The sequence below is a fragment of the Chanos chanos genome, chromosome 4, assembly GCF_902362185.1.
Source record: "Chanos chanos chromosome 4, fChaCha1.1, whole genome shotgun sequence".
NCBI lineage: Eukaryota > Metazoa > Chordata > Actinopteri > Gonorynchiformes > Chanidae > Chanos > Chanos chanos.
This window is the reverse complement of record NC_044498.1, coordinates 41860444-41879818: the sequence shown is the minus strand read 5'-3', so window position 1 is coordinate 41879818 and position 19375 is coordinate 41860444. Positions and strand designations below refer to the sequence as shown.

Genomic DNA, 19375 nt, shown 5'->3' with positions numbered 1-19375 from the left:
GAGTTTAAAATTGATCCTGAAGTTGAAATAAATTACATGTGCCATGGCAAATGCACTTTCCTCTCATGTTCTAGTACACTGAGGCAATACAAGATGGAAATCGACCCTCTAGATTCCCAAGGAAACGTACAACAAAAGAACCCGTGCACTGTAGAATGACCCAGTGAACTTAGTAAAAAAAGAGTATCATTATGCTTGTCAGTTTTTTTTCCAAGGCTTTTTATCTTGAAATTATTTATGTTTTTGGCCAGACTATATGAATGTGACTGCTCAATGAACTGTGACTGAACTGGAATGCACACTGTAAGTTTGTTAGACACACCTAAGGCTGTAGTCCCAATATTTAAAATTTTACTAAGATAATATTGAGTTTCTTTCTCTTATCATATGTGTATTGTCTCTCTCCATACTTCGGATGTCTGATATTTATTTCCAATGTCAAGCAGTAATGTTAAGAGGAGAAATAAGGAAGTCTTATCCATCTTCCTTTCTGCCACATTCATTCAAAAATTTCAAACAATTCTTTCATTCTATCAAAAAGATTATGTTGGCCATTATGGAAATTGCAAAAAAAAAGGCAAAAAAAAACATGAACAAACAAATTAGTATGTAAGCATTAAAATAATAGAGATGAAAAACATACAAAGATACAATTGTAGCCTAAGACACAATTACAATAATGTTTACAAGATTGCTATGTCTCAAATTTGCTCTTTATGTCAGTTTGAAAGTTCTATTACCCATACATTGTAATTAGATTAAAAGCATCAGCCTCTAAAGCAAATTTGAGGCAGTTGTAGTTTTGGTACAAAATTTTTATATGTGTTTGTTTATAAATTGTTCATTGAACAGCTATTATTGATTATTCTGGATAAAGTTTGGCAAAGCAGACTTGGGCATTCTGTAAGGCAGTAGAAACCTTATCAAGTCTGAATTCAAGACTAGAATTGCTGTCCTACCATCTCAAAAACTTTTTTCATTGCTAACTGTTGATTCTGCTCCATGCTCCTATGTCGAATTCACAAAGTTAAAGAGTGAATATTGAAAGATCGCCTGCATAGAGCGACTTAGGCAAAATTATTTGAGTGACATAAATTGATTTATCTGTATGTTTTTGGTGATCTTTGGGCATTATAATGTATTAGTTGCAATGTTCCACAGAGATACCACAAAGTAGCTACTTTAGATGGGCATTAGAGTTAGTATACCCATGCATGAAAGTTCAGCAAAGCTCTCGGTAAAAAATGCATCAGATAAACAACCTAGTGAGAGTGTCTGCCATTTTACAGATATTTTGCCATAGATTACTCAAATATTCTGCTACCAGCAATTTATGTCATTTATTCATGATAGGGGTTTCAAATCAATAAGTCCTCCCCCCTCCTCCCTTTCACACAGACACCCAGCAGTGGAAATGACACTGCATGCAACTGAGTGTAATAACAGACATTTAGATCATAGATAGAAAGACGGTCATCATGCCCCCCTGATGTGTCATGTCCATTACGCTCATACAAAAACATCACCCCTGTTTTAGTCATGGTTTATTTAAAGACGAAAATATATGCCATGTTTTTAACAGTATCTTGTGTTGGTGGCTTAGATGGGTTCACTGTTTATGTTTGCTGAGATGTTTTTTTTTTTTTTAGATATAATACATAATAATAGCGGATCTACAGTGAAAACGCATAAATATTTTGTGTACTGATTATTTTGGTGAATATTATGTTTATCTCTTTACAGACTGATAAGGAAATATATGCCATATTTCGTACCAGTATCTTTTGTTGGTGACTGATACAGATTCAATATTTTATCTTAACTGAGGTGTCTTTATCAGCTAATAGAGCACATGAAAAGTGCACTACAGAGCTTCATTCAAATGGACAATTACTTTATGCACTGATTATTTTAGATGTTACTGTACATATTCAATAAAGTGTAGCCTAGACTTCTAAATTCAAATAATTGTTTTTGGACTATTAGCCAAGTACACTGTCAATATTTTGTTATCATCATGTGTCGGACATAATTATACTGCCACTAGTACTCATGAACTACCAGTGCGACAAAAGATCCTAACACATTTTCCAACACTACAAAGCTTCCTGTGTCTGTACTTCCAAAGGGATTATGTGTGTGCATGTGTGAAGGACTATAGATTAGAATGCCATGAATCTAAAATGGGTAAGAAATGTCATTTATATTTTCATTACCCTTTTGTCCTTATGAGGACTTGAACTTTGATGACCTCAGGGTTTTGTAACTACAATAATAAACTGTCCTTCATCAGATGACGTTTATAAAGGGAGAAGAGAATATGAAGACCTGTTTAGGTGCTATTACACTCTGTGCAAAGACTGGGAGAGGAACAGTGCAGTGACGTTCAAGAACATGACTTGATAAATTACATTGTTTTCACGGTAGGTTTCAAAACTGGTGTGGCATGAAACTAATTTTGTGGATTAGAGAAAAAAAATGTGTATTACAATATATAGAACTATAGAATCTGTGAATACTAAAACATTTAAGACGGACCAAAATTCCTCACTGATGTCTGATGGACACTACAAAATTCAATGTTATATCTGTATCTGTGAACTTTAATGGCATTGTATGAATGTTGTGGATGTAACGTTAACTACTGTAAACTGCTTATGAACTACCCTTTGTCCCTTTGCCATGAATGTCGACATATTGACTCCTAAGTGTGAGAACGTGTTTCATCCTCTGTACTGCCATTGTGTTATCCCTGTGATGGTCATGTTAAAGTTGCATAACCCAGGTGTAGAACTCCCACCCCAGTAGTCATTCTTCATGAATGTTAACGTGAGTTTACACTGATTTGCACACTTCTAATAAATGTTCATGATTTTTTTACACCACTTAAGTTTTAACTGAATGGGTTATTATCACCGGGGTCAATGTTTTTGTTTGATGTATCCGCGATTTTCCAGATAAAATGGTGAAAATAAATATCTGTGTTTGCATCACTCCGAAAATGTGTATGCCCAAATGAATGAAACTGCTGGGCAGAATCACTCATTTCTTTACTTTACCAGTTAGAAGCGCAGATTTGGCAAATGTATTACTGTTACTTGTAAAACTTTTCACGATTTAGAAAAATGAAGATAGAACATAACTATAACCAGACATTCTTTGTGTGTTGGGTAAATCCTGACATCTTTTTTTAAAATTCAGTAACTATGGTGAATCATATAGAAATCATAACAATGGAAACACTGAGCAAACATTGATTTTACCACAAAACGTTGAGCATCCAGACAGGAAAAGGCATCAGCAGCCATTCACTTGACTTGACTGTGGCTTAATGGGTGCTACCACAAAACTATCACATGTCCAGACAGGTCTGTACTGTGGTAAGAGTGAGGAAAACTATATATGATCTGTAGGAATAACAATAACAAAAAAGCATAAGCAGATTCATGAAGCCGGTATGGCAAAGCAAAATGGTATGCAATCATGATAAACTATTTTTCCAATACAACATAACCTATCGAAGTGATCTGAAAGACAAACATATATGATCTGCCTAGGTTTTTCTTCTTTATGACTCTCAGGTCATCTCAGTATTGGGGAACAGTGTTGTGTTCCACTTTGAAAAATAAGATTACACACAAGTAAGATCCATTTGTTATCCATCACTATGAAGAGAAGAAGAGAGCAGGAAAACAGTGGTTGGCCATCAGATTCCAATATTGCTCTACATAGCAAATGCATTTTACTAGTATCACACAGTGCTATATGAAAAGTTTGGCAAGCCAACAAAAATTTAGGGCCATACTTGATGTTAAATTTAAAAGGTGAATTCCAAACCCAGTTCTTTGCAAGAGGTTAACATGTTTTTCTAGATATTTTTAGCATGGTTTTGCCATTTTTCATCTACCCACAACACTTCATTATACAACAATCCACCACGGAGGATTCTCTGAAAAATCGATGTTCAAATATGCAGTGTGAAGAGAGAGAACAGACACAATTGGCTTTATATAAACTTATTTATTTAAGTTAATAATTTTTCCTCATTCAAAGTAAAACTTTTGCCATATCTATAAAACAATGAACAATTACAAGCGCTGTACATTTGACCAACGCAATATTAACTGCAAGTGTATGTGAATGTGTACATGCATGGACATACGTACTGTATATACACACATATACACTTTTACAATGGTTCACCTCATGCTGTCTCCCTTGCCATTGAAGACGACATCATATTAAGATTTTTCTGGACTAGCCTATAACCTAACCATTTGGAAAAAAAAAAAAAAAATCAAAATTGTTATTCCAAAAAATTAGAAACCAAACGGAACTCTCAGAATTTCAATGTATTCCCATATTCGTCACTTAACATATGCTAATTCCACGCTTCTATTTTTGAACAGAAAATTGTAAATCAAAGGTAAATAACTTTGGCACACTGTGCTATGTAAACATGTGTCTAACCTGTTTGTAGGTCATCCTTATCCATCCCCCCTCTCCAGAAATGATCCAAATGAGCCACAATGCTTTTTCACAACAACCTTACAGTTTTTAAAAAATCCTTTCACAAAAATTAATCATGCTGACAATGAGAAAATGGACACTCAATTCTAGCCTTTCTGTTTAAATAAAGATTTCAGTCATGATTTCATGTGCACTTGTTTACATTTTATATATATATATATATATATATATATATATATATAGCCTTCCATCTAGACCACTGATCTGATGAAGGTACAGCTAAGATTGATTACGCAATGTGCTTCCTAAAGGGGTCCTGTTCTTGTTTCAATGGCAGATATCACACACAAACTTGAGGAAGATAGGCCTCTTTTTTATTCAAACCCCATCCTGCTTTATGCCTCCATATGCATTATCACAGTAGTAGCGTCATATCAAAGACTTTTTTTTTGGAAGTGCAACATCACTGTGGTAGTGAACAAAAGGAGTTGAGTCTTAGACTGAATGACTTTCTGTTTTGCTAGACTTGAACACCTTAACACGGGCCTCGCTTCCCTTTAGAAAATATAGGCTAATGAAAAAAAAAAAGAAAAAAAAAAAGGCATACATAAGAACTTATAAAAACCATATTCATTTCTCAAGATGACCAATCAAAATGCATGGTGAGAGAATCTGTTTATATTGACTTGATTTTCCTACACTAATATAAATTATATTGGTTTTTTACCTAACTCAAACATTAATAGGTTACGTCAATAAACTGTTATTTTGTGACACATCACAGGCTTCATTGTCCATAACATCGACAAATTCTGCTTTCCCAAAAACTAAAAACAGTAATGGTTCTAAAGTACCACATGTATTGAAAGTTATTAATGTGACGTAGGACCAAATATTGTGCTTATGGCACAATGTGGGGCAAAAAAAAAAAAACCAAGCAGTAACACACGCTCTCTCACACAGGAAATCTTGTTTCCATTGTCCTGTGAGTCTAGTTGAATGGCAGATGTTTCTGCCTATCTTCAAAAAGTATTTTGAGATCTTTCCATTCACACAAGGCCACATTCATATTTTTTTTCTTTTTTTTTTTTTTTACAGTATAATGGATATCACCCAAGGCAAATCACCTAAATCACTGACATAAATTTAAGTGAAAACAGAAACAGTTCAAAAGAAAAAGATGCTCAAGTATTGGTAGAACATGCAATGCACAACGCCCCTCTAAACATTACTGTTGACCTTCAGTGCCAATCCTTATACTCTTATTAAAAAAAAAAAATAAAAAAAATAAAAATAAAAAAACACTTAAAAAAAATGAGAACCACCAGGACTGTACTACTACACAGTGTTTGTTGAGCGTGTCATTTCCTTTCCTGTTACCAAAACTTTGAATCCATGTTTACCCTGTAATACATGTCTAACCAAGAACACTTCACATGGTTAATACAGAGACATCACTTTGGGCAACACTGATAAAGAGAGGAAACGATAAACAATACGAGGATACAATTTTTGCTCACATTAGAACAGCAAGAGAAAATGATGGATTATAAGGAAATACCAGTTTATATTTACTCTTACTAACTGGATTATTCTACATAATACAAAGACGTTTCAAAGACAATTCATGTCATTAGTAGGAGGAAAATAATGCAGCTGGCTAAACTATGCATTGCTATCTGTTTTGTCCTAGAAGTGTTTCAAAAAAAGTAACTAAAAGATATGACAATTGTGGATTAACTTTGATGGATAAAGGGGAAAGACACTGTATAGTAGCAGCCAGTGCTACAATCTGTGATGATCCAGCAGCAGTACACATTTCTGGACAACTCCTTGCCGCATTTTCAACATGTGAGAGGTCCCCTTATAAAAAAAAAAAAAAAAGAAAAAAAAAGAAGAAGGAAGTAGTTCTAATCCTCAAACATTGCACCTTAAACACAGAAGTCAGGGACAGAAAGACACTCGATACAAATTGTAGGAAAAAAAAAATAAACAAGCTGGTCTTTTTCCTTCTTCCTCTCAGCTTAGACTTTGCAAACAAAGCCTGAGTACTTCCTCCAGTGGACATCTGCTGGAAGAGCACACTTAGTGGAGTCCTCCCCACCTTAACCCCTTCTCATCGAAGACAAAAAAAAAAAATTAAAAAATAAAATAACTCAAACCAACCCACTCTGCAACTGTCTTCATAAGAAAATAAAAACCCTGGCCAACGCCTGTCTGGTAAGGGAGGCTCTGTGGCGTTTGTCTTTACATTCGACAATATTGTTTGTGTGGATAAGGAAAAAAAAAAAAAAAACGGTGACAAATTACTAGTCACCTCTGTTTCAGAAATGTGATGAAATTCAGTGGAAGAGAGGGGAAAACAGAGAGAGAGAGAAAAAAAAAAGAAAAGTAAACTATTACAAGGAAAATCCCCCAAGAGGAAATCGATCTTATTCCCTCAGTTCTGAGATAAGAGCAAACAGAAAAGAAAAAAAAAAATTAGATTAACGTAGATTCACTTTTCAAGAGCTGGACCAAACGATGAAACAGTGAGGTATATAGTTGGATGGAAATTGTCATCAGGTTTTTTTTGTTTTTTTTTTTTTAGTTTCGCTTCTGTAGTCCATCTGAGTGCTGCATCCCCTAAGGCTGAACAGCCCCATGGAGTGAGCCCACATCTTCAGCCGTATAGGATCTCTCTGGTGAAGACTGCCGGCCCAGCACTGGTTTCAAGGTTCGGATGGGACAAGGATGTGGAGAATGAGGGCGTAGACTTAGGGTTGTAAGTTGAGGGTAAACTTCCACTGCTGCGTGAGCGAGGGGTTGCAGACTTCTACGGTCAAACCTCCGTTACGTGCACTCCTGCTGTCCAGGCATAAGTTACTACCCAGGTGCCGCAGTTTAGAGTTGTTTTCTATCTGCTCCCATTTCTGCAATACAGAAGCAGATGGTGAATATGGACACTGGGCTCAGGTGGATGTTTACGTAAACATGTAGTTCCTACAAACAAGAGTGTGGTTTTCACAGTGGAAATTTGCATTAAAGGACACTAAACCATGCCGGCGTATCCTTCAGTAATGTCAAATACCACTGACTGCAGTACCTGTATGCAGTATTCATGCAGAGACCAGCCACATATATGGTTTTTGTTATTTGGATTTCTCTCTCAGTTTAAGTTTACCAACTCCTACTATCTTGAATCTCCATCACAATACAAACCTTGTGTCAGCGAGGGAAGGCAAAGAGTATTGTGCATCCCCTTAACTCAGTCAGGTGTGCTAACACCTTTCTTTCATCTATCTAGTTTAGAGGCATATCCAGGGGAACATAGTGTCATTTCCCTTGGGTTCACTTTGAAAGTGTGTAGGTTCCCCATCGGCCTCAGGAGACACTGTAGTACAACGATGGGGCCCACGTGTTGTAAGTCCACGGTAATCGCTTGTGGGTGGTGAAATGAAACGAATCCAGCACGATGGGACGGTGGTCTGGTTTCACTAACCTGTCTGCTGTCATTTTCCCTGCAGCCCTGCAGTTTGATTTGTGAGCCAGCTGTACGGTCCACCACTGTGAGACAGAGATCCATGTGCTTCACTGATTTGTCCTTGGTCAAGGCCCATTCCTACCGCAGAGAGTGAGGAAAAAGAAAACACTCTCAATTCACGCAGGGTTGGGAGTACATTAACTCAGCAGAATATCCACAGATTATCAAGGATCTAGATTAAGCTCCATATGATAACCTCAAGCTTTACTGATTTCACTTAAACTGAATGTTTTCAGTATGCGGTTTCTGATGGCTTCCTATATTCTGTCCTGTCCTTAACTTCTTTTTCCACTGGGCACAGACAGGAGACATTATAAAAATAAATCATGATGTTTGCACGTAAGTGGTTGGGGACAGGTAATGTCAGGTCAATGTACGGGACAAACAGTGATTTTGGATTTAGTTCTCATTTGAAGCTCTCACTGTGATCAGCTATGCGTTCTTTAAAGCCGTTTCCTTTGTAGAGCAAATATTCTGATTGTTACATGAGATCATTTTATCTTTACTGTTCTGAATAACCAGAACACACACGTGTAATTTCTATTATCATCTTATCTACAAGAAAAGTAAATGACAGTAGGAGGTAAGGCAGAAAACAGCAAGGGTCAACTGCAATGGTGTAGCTGCTCTTAGCAACCACTCTCTCTCACTGCTGAGCAATTCTGACTGAACTAGGAACACATGTATGGGATTTTGGGACCATAGCCTTTGGCCACTGGCTGCTTAACCTTGCAAAGATTTAAATATATCAGGGATATATCAGGGGTGGGCAATTCCAGTCCTGGAGGGCCATGGTCCTGCTGTTTTTCTTGTCGACCAACTAAATACAGTCTCTGATTGGCTGAAGAGCATGCACACCTGTTTTCAAATTGAAAATCAACAGGTAGCTAAGAGGTGAAAACAAAAACCGTCAGGACACCGGCCCTCCAGGACTGGATTTGCCCACCCCTGGGATACATGATGATAGCCATGTATATGCTCAATTCTCCATGCTAATGAGTAGCAGGAGTGTAAATCTTCTCACTGATATTGTTCAGTTCAAGTTGTACAATAAACAAACCATAAAGAATACTGAATGTGCTGGAAGTGACCGATAGCATAGTGAGTTCATCACTGGTGCTCTTTGGGAAGACAACACTTTGAAATAAAAGGCAATCATATGTGAACCAAAAGTGGATATTTAATGTTTCAGGAACTCCTTTCAGCATCATTCACCCATATTGTAGCCCTTACACCAAACCAGATCAGCCCCATCGCCAGGTGTGTGTCTGTGTCTGTGTCTTCACCCAGTGCTCTGCTGGTGACTAAGGCATAAATCTGATCAGTACCTGTGGACGGATTGGTACCTGATTGCCCCCAGCGTTGTGGCATTCATACACCCCAACTACACCATCAGCAAAATGTCCCAGTGTGTCCAGGCAGTTGCCCCCTTGCTGTAAAGCCCCAAAAGCAATATCCTGATGGTCTGGAACCCTGTCAGAGACCAACGCATAAAATACTCAGCTTAAACTGTCAGGGACTAAACAATTCTCTGACTACCGTATGTATCAGTGAAGTTCTCCATCAACAACGACATTTCTTTTTTTTGCATCACTTTATATACTCATTCTCACCATTAACTGCTACATAGTCAGAGAAGGTCAACACTTCTGATTTCCAAAATAAACAAGCAACATTCAAAAGCAATGATTTTTGCATTCAAAGTTCTGCCCATCTCACCGTAGCTCTGGGTAGACGTTTTCCAGGTACCACTTGAATGGCTTACAGCCCAACCTCTTCTTCATTTCCAATCGGCTTTGAATGCTACAACGAGAAATTGGAGGATTTTAACTTGAAAGAAATTTTTGCCAATAAATTGCTGTAACTGAATTTTAAATGTAGTTCAAACTGTGCTTTGGGAATCTCAACTCAACCCGAGCGCAAAATTAATAAAATCCAAGAAGTAAAAAAAAAAAAAAAAAAAAAAAAGGGAAAAAAAGGAAGAAATAAACCGACCTGCTGGATGGCTGAAAAGAGTATAAAGTCCACATAAAACATGAAGAGGATAATGTGAAATCTGATAGTGTTGAACTGCTGTAAGGACACTCACTTGCCGTAGGGTACGTTACGGGCCGAGGGCACCGCTGCATAGTAGAAGTTCTTAAACTCGTCCATCCACACCTCTGCCGCTCGCCTGGTGTTCCTGTGAAGAATCAGCAGCTGTGCTTGAAGTGACTCACGATATTAACATGTTTTAGGTTTCTTAAATATCAACTGTCTTCTTAGTGCCAAGGCACCTTGTCCAACAGATTTCGATACTGTTTGCAACAGTGTGGGAATATTACTACACGTCAGTACCAATGTTCAGCCACTAGGCTGTGTACATCAACTGAGAAACACACCATTTGTGCTAAATAAATGTTGCATATCCTCCTTATGGGGAAACTTCAGTACAGCCACATGTAATTAAGTACCACAGTTGCATTTAATTACAGATGGTTAGGATACGAATCCAAAGGAACAATCCCTACTTTCTGTGATTATTATTACAATTATTAGTATTATTGTTTTTATATTAGACAGTTTAGTGGCGTCATAGACTGGAGAGGTCACGTAAAAAAAAAAAAATCAAAGTGACTCACAATGGCCTCTATCATTCAGCTAAGATTAATAAAATAAGTTGTACAGTAAAACTTGAAAGCCATTTGGCTTTTCCATAGGGCATTCTCTGCAGTCAATCTCTAACCTTTTTCAGCATACATGAATCATTCAATATTTCAATTTTCTGAATCTGAGGGTAGTTTACACATCCTTTATGCATTCTGTGAGAAAAAATCATTAACATGTTGTGTTGGACAAAGTCTTTTAAACCAGTCTAATGGAGCATTGCACCATATTTAGCACAGCTATAGGCTTAGTTTATCAGTCGTCAATTAGACTAATAAAAAGATAAGAGTTTACGATTGGTTACCTGGCAAACACAGTGCCGCTACCTCCAGGGAAGGTGTATGGGTGCTGCTTTCTGAAAACATGGCCCACCCGACTGCAGGGAATGATCTCCAAACTGCCCCCACACTGCCACACCCGGAATGAGATTTCTGAGATTTTAGAAGAAATGATGTATATATTGCATAAATAACCATGCGCGTAGACAAATCCTAGCAATTTTAGACGGAAAATATGGAAATCTCTCAGAAAACGCAAGACTGACTGAAAAACGCAGAAAGATGCACATCAAACATCCATCAACGGATTCATCCATCAATAGATAGTTCAATAAATAAAACCCCATAAGGAGGTGTGTGTTAAAAACAACAACAACAAAAAAATTCTCGGTAAACAAACAGAGATACAGATAAAGATGGAGACAGAGAAAAAAAGTTCTGACAAAAGTATCATTGGGTACACAGACCTTGCTTTCAAACACACACATGCACACACACGAATAAGGCTGATTGTTCTGTATCCATAAACCTAATGACACTATCTGTCTCCAAGCGCTCCCAAAGTTTGCCAAACTTTCTATGACAAAATTACATAATTTCTCCCAGCTCTCGGGCACAGCAGGGTTTTCATCATGTGGAAGCTTTTCCATAACCACTGCACATGAAAAGTGCACTGTTTGTGTAATAAGTCTGGGCTTTTTTTTCCCTTACTCACCATCCATCAAGCTGCAAGTATGAACATGAGTAAGAAAATCCAGACTGTCTAACAGAGTATTAGGCTATAACATCCAACATAACTCCTAGACAATTTCATAAAAAGGGTGGAGATGACTTTTTTTTGGTGGACACACTATGTGGAATTGACCTGTTTATCATCTTCATAGTTTTTGTCCTTAATAAAGGCTTTTCTACAGTAAGCCCCTAAAATCCAAACTCAAAACCAAATTCAAGACAAAACCAAATTACAGTGGGCCAAGTCAACTTCAGAAGCGCAATGGAAAGAACTAGGTGCGGTCTCACCGAGGTTTTCTCCTCCCCACACGTCCATCATCATATCATACTTTCCCAGCTCCTCAAAGTAGCTCTTATCCATGACAAAGAGACCACCAGCAATCATAGGGGTCCTGTGCGAGAAAGAACAATTTGATGAGAAAAAAAAGAGACTTATTCACAATGTCTCTCTAAAGTTATAGCTAACCCCAATTGCAACATTTCCTAATTGCTTCCTTTGCAAGCTAAATTAGTCTAGGGGAAGAGCCTACACAATGCAGGTTCTATCGACTTTTAGAAAACAGCAGTAGATCCAGGCCTTTTGTCTGGAAAATGACTATGCTCTCCTCTCTAACACAACCTCCCTGCAATTTAAAAACCCATGTATAAAAGGTACTATATTTCCATGGAACAGGCACTATATTTCATTGTGTGGACGTTCTAACTTCTAAATGAAACAAAAAATACAGCAGCACATAAGATGGCATATTACAGTATTTGGCATTTTTTTAGTCATTATACTGTAGTCCAGGGATCGGGTACTAAATATAGTTGTGGTATTAATTTTCCTAAATTCAGTGCATTCATGTATGTAATTTCGAATGCTTGCTTGCTTGCTTAATTCATTGCTTCTCTGTGTTTTTTCCCTCTTTGGAACATGAGATGCTTGGACTGTAACATACATAACCTAACCCACAAACCATGTTAATGTGCAACCTAAAATTACCGTAGGAAATCAAGGGGAGATTGTTACTAGAAGTCGTACCAAGAATTTGAAAAGGCTCCACAACCAATTTATTTTTGGTATATTTGATGTGATTGTGTTTCATGAACAAAGTGGAGTGTGGATTCACCCCGGCCTCCCCTTGGCTCTGAATTACATTTGATAAACTTCTTCCTAAAGATGATGGCAAAAACTAACTGAAACAGTACAAGAGTACCTTTAACACAGGTTGTTGTATTGCTTGTTTGACGAACTTAAAAGCAGAATTCTCCATTGCTTAAGCTGAACTGTGAGGTCTATTTTAACTACAAGTGCAAAGAGGATTTATGAATCTATTAAAGCAGAACAGTTGGTTGTATCACTGTGTGAGTCCTTACACATCTCAGATAAAACCATGGCTATTTTATCAGGAGTTGAAAAAAAGTATGATTAGAAATGATCTCGACATAATGATTCTCAGATTTGAATGCCATACAGTGTCCAATAGACAATGCAATGGTATGCAATATTAGCTTTGGGATATCAACTAAATGCTGCCATCTCTTGGCATATAAACCCAACAATTCATCATTCTTCAGCAACCACAACAGGCATCCAGTATACGAGTGTGTGTGTTTGTGTGTGCGTGTGCGTGTGTGTACAAATGTGCGTGTCCATGCCTGTGTTGTAAGATCACCATGTACTGACAGAGACATATCTAAACTTGCCCCATGCAAACTGGCCTAAGGTACAAATCTCTGACTGTTTTGCTGTGGACTAATTTTAACACCAGGGGCATTACAATTAGCCCACAGGGGCCATATTTCTTTCAACAACACCTGATCCAACTAATTAATGAAGCTCCTTGGTCTATAGGGCGGACCTGTTAATCAGTGGTTCACACAAATACCTGCACAATAGGCTAGTCCGAGAACTACACGGGGTGTGAAAGAGATGAGGGAAAGCTAAGAACTGCTTACTTGATTGGAGCGATGGGGTTTCCTTGCCTGGCTCTTCTCTGCTCCAAGGTCATATAGTCCCATTTGAAGACCAGGTTCCAGTCAAAGCCTGAGGTCCACAAGGAAAAGTAAAATCACTGTACTAAACCAGTCTTAATGACCGGTCTAAAGTTACCCCACTGGTTCAAAAACTGCAAACACTTCTCCTTCCCTTCATTTATTGTTTAAATGTCAGTCATAAGCTTTTAATGTAACCAACTGATCTGTTTGCACCCTAGTGCTGTTTGCTGGAAATGTCATGTTAGAAAAAGAATGAACAGAAGTGAAGAAAGAAACAATGAAGGACAGTATAAATACAAAGCAGCAAAGCACGAGAAGTAATTCCAAGTTCTGGGCAATGCTTTAACTTTCAGTCATGCAAATTCAGTTCATGAAAACAAGCCAAAGGCCTAACAACTAAGACAAAGTAGAACAACTATATGTTGATCCTATCAGCTTTTTTTCCACAGCTTGAAGTTTTTTCGCATAGCATTGGAAAGTATCGAGAATGATCATTTCATAAGAGATATATGAGACACTATAAGCAATCAGTAACACACTTCATCCCTCTGATCGAGTCTTACTCTGGCAAATGTTATTATCTGCTTACATATGCATTTGTGTGGCTCTTGTCTCACCTAAGGTACAGAAGCCTCTAAATCAATATGCGGGGCACTGCCATTAACATTCTGATATTCAAAGGCAATCTAACTAAATCGTCACACAAATGAATTAAATGGTTCCTATTTCAAAAGCCCTTCATGCTTTTAGAGTATCAGAGAGTTCTCACAACCAGGCTTTCTCTCCTTCCATTATGACCACAGACAGTGGGATACAGAGGTCACATGTACAAATGCACGCCAAAAAACTTACATACATCTAATGTACACACAGATGTGATTCTCCCAAAAAATTTGTATCTTCAGAGAGAAAATCTGTGAGTGAGACTTTGAGCAGTGAGAGAAAAGTTAAACATGCCAGTGAGACCAACAGAAAGAAAAAGCTAAAGGGAGTAAGAGCCTAAGCAGAGCCTGCAGTTTTCTTCAGGGGAATTTACCTCCTTTGAGATCCGCCGAGGCGCCCACATATTGGAAGTTGTCCATATTGATGACGTCTATGATGGGTGAGACAACCCGGGTTTTGTCCTGCAAGACACACAGGGACAGAGGGAGGGAGAGGGAAGGGGAAGGAGTGAGAGTGAGAGAGAGAGTGAGAGAGAGAGAGAGAGAGAGAGAGAGAGAGAGAGAGACAGAGACAGAGACAGACAGACAGTTAGTTTACTAGAGAGGCAATACATGTACTAAGCATGACTCAGGCCACAACAGACCAATCTTGAAAAGACAGTTGTTAAATCAGTGGTAACAGAACTACTTCATCAGGGACAACATGATACTTCAGCTACTAAATACTAACTTTCCAGCTACTGGGACTCGTTTTATGCCACAAAACTCATAAGTGATTCAGTGATTCACTTTTGGGCAACGGAAAAATATTTATGTCAGAACACCAGAACAGCAGATTTGCAGGGAGGCCAAGGTTCTTTTCCATGTTTTAAATTTATTTTTACTTGCTCTTAAATTTATGAGGGCCAACCTTGCCAGGTCAGAAATAGATTTTCAGGAATAAGCAGACCATTTGTTCAAAGTGACATCATCAGACAGACTGCATCATCATAAAGTAATTACAAGACTTGTTTACTGAAGTTTTGTGTTTGATGCCTTTGACATAAATAGAAGCTTCAAAGCCATATTGTCCAAATTAAGCGCAAATGTTTCCAATGGACAATTGGGGAACCTGTTATTCGTCCCTGATTGAAGTACTAACAGTAGGTAAACAGGTGTGTGTGTGTGTGTGTGTGTGTGTGTATATGTGTGTAAACTGCTGGTTGTGTGTCAAACAGGATGTGCTTCACCACAAAGGATGGTGAAACACCTGTTCCATAGATGGACAGTTGCAGACATCTTGGTGAGACATGGTTTGCTTGTTCTACTCTGTGGATTTCACAATAAGTCAACTCTTCCCTGTTAAGCTTAAAAACGTGTTTCAGTTCACAGCACAACTTCCATCTGTCCAAAAAAAAAAAAATTAAATCTGTAACTAAACAAAGTCTGAGGACCAACACAGTCCGACGCATTTCAATTTTCTTCATGGTATCAAAAAAGTAGCTTCCTAAAGTTCTTAACCCTTGGCTAACGTAATCTCTTAAAAACAATCGCTTGAGAGCATAATGCCTTCCCTTACACAGAAGGTGCTGCAGTTGGGGTGATTAAAGAATGTAATTTTTCTAATATGTGAAGGCACTGCATCAAACAAATCTGTGAGTTGTGTTGTATGGTGAAGTGACACAATGCACTTGGGGGACAGAGCACTTTTCACTTAATTCTACCTGCAACTGCTAAGCACCTGATCGTCAGTGATTACTGTTAAGTGTGGAGTGAAAGAGTGACCCTGGATAACACAGTTGCCAAAAGGATCTCAACTAATTGCATTCTCTGAGACTCCCGGCAACAGTTGGCAAGTGTGGCACAGCTGAGATGCGTGTGGGTGTTTTCATTAAATGCACCTAGGTAAGAGTCATTACTCAAGTGTGATTACAGTCTGCGGATGCTTGTTCATTCATCTTGCAAATGCATCACCACATACGCTTCATCTCACAAACAGCGCTCTCGGATTCCGGCTGTTACTAGGCATTTGTCTAAGGTAAAGCTTGCGGTGGTTCTAAGAATAGGACAAACCTCAGCGACACGCTCCAGCAGAGGTTCCAGCCAATGCTCGTTGCACTCACAGTGACTGTCCAGGAAAGTCAAAACAGTGGCCGTGGCCGCATCAGCACCCCTAACACGAGACCGCATCAGACCTGAGAATGACAAAATATACGCACATATGACACTAGAAACAGTCCAAGTACTGGTTGAAATCAATCCACTTTATATTCTGTGTTCATCCTCACCACTGTTTGACACCACATATTAACTTCAGCAGAACAAAATAGCACCGGAGAGGTAAAACTGCAATGCATTTACTTGCCAAGTTTCATTTAGCTGTATACTAACACATACATCTATCAAACAAAAACAGTTATTTAGGTCACCTAATATACAGCTTTCCTATGTCTGATTTTGGTAAGATGTGCAGCAGAAAAACTGTTATTACACTAACAAAGGCTGCCCATCACTGAATCCTATTTGAAAATGTTTAACATATTTTCAAGTCAGCGGTTTGAAAGTACCCTTAAATTTTGGTTGTTGACATATCAGCAAAGGCAAGGACATCAGCCATTTAAAAGTTCCACCTGCAGTCTATGATAAGTATTCATAAAAGTTCAAATGGAATTTTACTTAAATCAGCTGGACCACTAAAATCAGATTTCTTTTTCATATTCATATCTTACTCTTCTCCAAGGCAAAGTCAATTATCTTTTGTGCTTTTGTCTAAAACTTAAAAGTTCATTGTCAGTAGTACCTTGAGACCAGCAACTATTTTTGCCTGCAGATAGGTAGAGACGTTTCTCGTTGTTGGACAAATATACAAAGCTCTCTCCAACTCAAACCCATAATACAGCCTCACTGTTTACAGCTTACTTTCTCAGAGACTGACTCCATAAACTTGAGTGTTTTTTTTATAAGGTCAAGGCTAATTTCTAAGAATTTCTGGTTATGATATAAAAACTCAAAATTTGATATGCTGGTCGCATACTAAACCCCACACTTATAAATAAAAGTACTTGGCCAACGTTTGATAAATATTATCCAAAAACTGAAATAAAATTGAATTTTCATTTTAATTTAAACTTCATTTTCCCTTGGGTACACACCCTCTCGGCGATCGTTTCGCAGGACTCTGACTTTCTCTATTTTCCCAAGCAAGGCCCCATCTTCAGCTGAAAGGCAAAACAGGCAAATTTATGATGTCGAAAACACTCCAGTGCTGGTGTTCTCAGAGTGGTTAATCTAAAACAGAAAGTAAAGTTTGTGAACAAACTACAGATTGTCTTGAGGTGAAAAAAGAGAGAGAGAGAGAGAGAGAAAAAAAAAGCCTGAAACAGCCAAAACAGTCTTTCAAGGCTTCTTAGTTTTGGATACTAACTGCAGTAGAAATGGAGCTGATACTAATAACAGTAATACTATGTATGCGGTGCGTGGCATGTTCCAAGCATGTAATGTCCAAAGTGCATGTCACTGCATATCTTGCATTCATGAGTGGTGTGATGTGTGTGTTTACGTGGCGTGAATAGCATGCCTCGTGTAGTATGTGTCGTGTACGTACTTGCCGTGGCTGCATTACTGTGCATGCGTTTTGCGTCATGGAATAAAGGCTAAATAAATTGCCAATCAGTAAACCATTGACAAACAAAAGAAGTGTAGGAAGCAGGAAAAATTGTAGCAGTAACCAGGAATGTTAGGGAATGTTATGTCATAAACAGAGAGACTGAAAAGCCCATGTAAAAGAAAAAGACACACACGGTGCTGAGCAGTCTAACGCTTTGGGACTGAGGAGTCGAGCGAGTGGGAGTGGAGCAGGTGCGACAGCTTTAAATTGGCATGGCAGTGGGCACAAGGGATAACAAGCTGGCACTTACGGTTGTCACTATAGTCATCCACAAGGATAATCTCTTTGACCAGGTGTGGAGGACTCTTCTTAAGGACACTATGTTGGAGAGCAGAGAAGAGACATGCAGGTTAAACCGGTCTAGTCGCGGTACACGACATTCAGAGGAGCGCAGCCGCAAACAGTCATTTAACCTGTCACGCAAGGAATCACGCTACTTTGCTCATTAATCCCTGATATTTACCTTAAAGAAGTTCAGCATAGTACGTAAACAAACTTTTTTTTTTTTTTGAGATACTGTAGTGTGTGAGTGAGGGTAGACGGTAGGAGAACTAACCTAACAACAGTTCTCAGCAGTGCAGAGCGTGCCTCGTTATGAAAGGTGATGACCACACTGGACGCAGGCAGGTCTGTCCTCCACTGTTTGTGTCGGCAACTGACAGAGACGGAGAGAGAGAGCACTGGTGAGACAAAGAAAGAAAGAAAGAAGTAAAGAAAGAAGTAAAGAAAGAGGGAAAGGAAGGAAGAAAGAAAGAAAGAAAGAAAGAAAGAAAGAAAGAAAGAAAGAAAGAAAGAAAGAAAGAAAGAAAGAAAGAAAGAAAGAAAGAAAGAAAGAAAGAAAGAAAGAAAGAAAGAAAAAGACTATGCACAGCAGGGAGGAAAACAGCATGAATGTGACTGATACACAATGAAATGATCAGTTAGGGCAAGAGCAAGAGATATTTAATGACACTGACATGTCATTTGCATTTTAAATAGATACAAAATAACATAATATAAAATCAACATAAAATTAAATACTCATTAAAAGGTCTTAACTGAGTACTGTCTGTGCATAACCAAATAGACCCACAGGGCTGAAGATACAAAAGACAGCAAAATATTCTCTGCGCGTCCATTTGACATCTGACAAAGTGCTGTACAATTGGGTTACACCACCAACGTCAAATTTGCTCCTCTGCCGGAGCTTAAGTATAGAGATAGGATGTTTCTACTCGACATGAGGACAAACATTAATCTCTGAAGAGTCAGAGTCAACATAGAACTGATCAGGTCTTGGACAAAAGTACACGATTAAGCGAGTGTAATCTAAAGCATAAAAATGTAGGTAATTTTTCAAGCAAACTTGAGCTTGATGATACAAGTCCTAAGCCTGTTATGTTCACAGAACATTGGTCAAGCCTGCATTTCGCACAAACCGATGCACAGCAGTAACTCT

The 19375-nt window shown here is 38.3% G+C and overlaps 1 protein-coding gene across 1 annotated transcript in view; it reads right to left on the bottom strand.

Moving 5' to 3' along the window:
* Positions 1-7226: 7226 nt before the first annotated feature.
* galnt2 (UDP-N-acetyl-alpha-D-galactosamine:polypeptide N-acetylgalactosaminyltransferase 2) overlaps positions 7227-19375 on the bottom strand; it is a 54133-nt gene continuing 41984 nt past the window's right edge. Inside the window, exons 4-16 of the mRNA XM_030771721.1 lie at positions 18494-18592; positions 18188-18255; positions 17423-17488; positions 16344-16465; positions 14666-14753; positions 13591-13678; positions 11938-12041; positions 10944-11070; positions 10083-10175; positions 9713-9796; positions 9340-9466; positions 7952-8071; positions 7227-7382 (exon numbers count right to left, since the gene is read on the bottom strand). Coding sequence (XP_030627581.1) covers positions 7227-7382; positions 7952-8071; positions 9340-9466; positions 9713-9796; positions 10083-10175; positions 10944-11070; positions 11938-12041; positions 13591-13678; positions 14666-14753; positions 16344-16465; positions 17423-17488; positions 18188-18255; positions 18494-18592 — 1342 coding nt within the window. The remainder of the gene's footprint in view (positions 7383-7951; positions 8072-9339; positions 9467-9712; positions 9797-10082; positions 10176-10943; positions 11071-11937; positions 12042-13590; positions 13679-14665; positions 14754-16343; positions 16466-17422; positions 17489-18187; positions 18256-18493; positions 18593-19375) is intronic.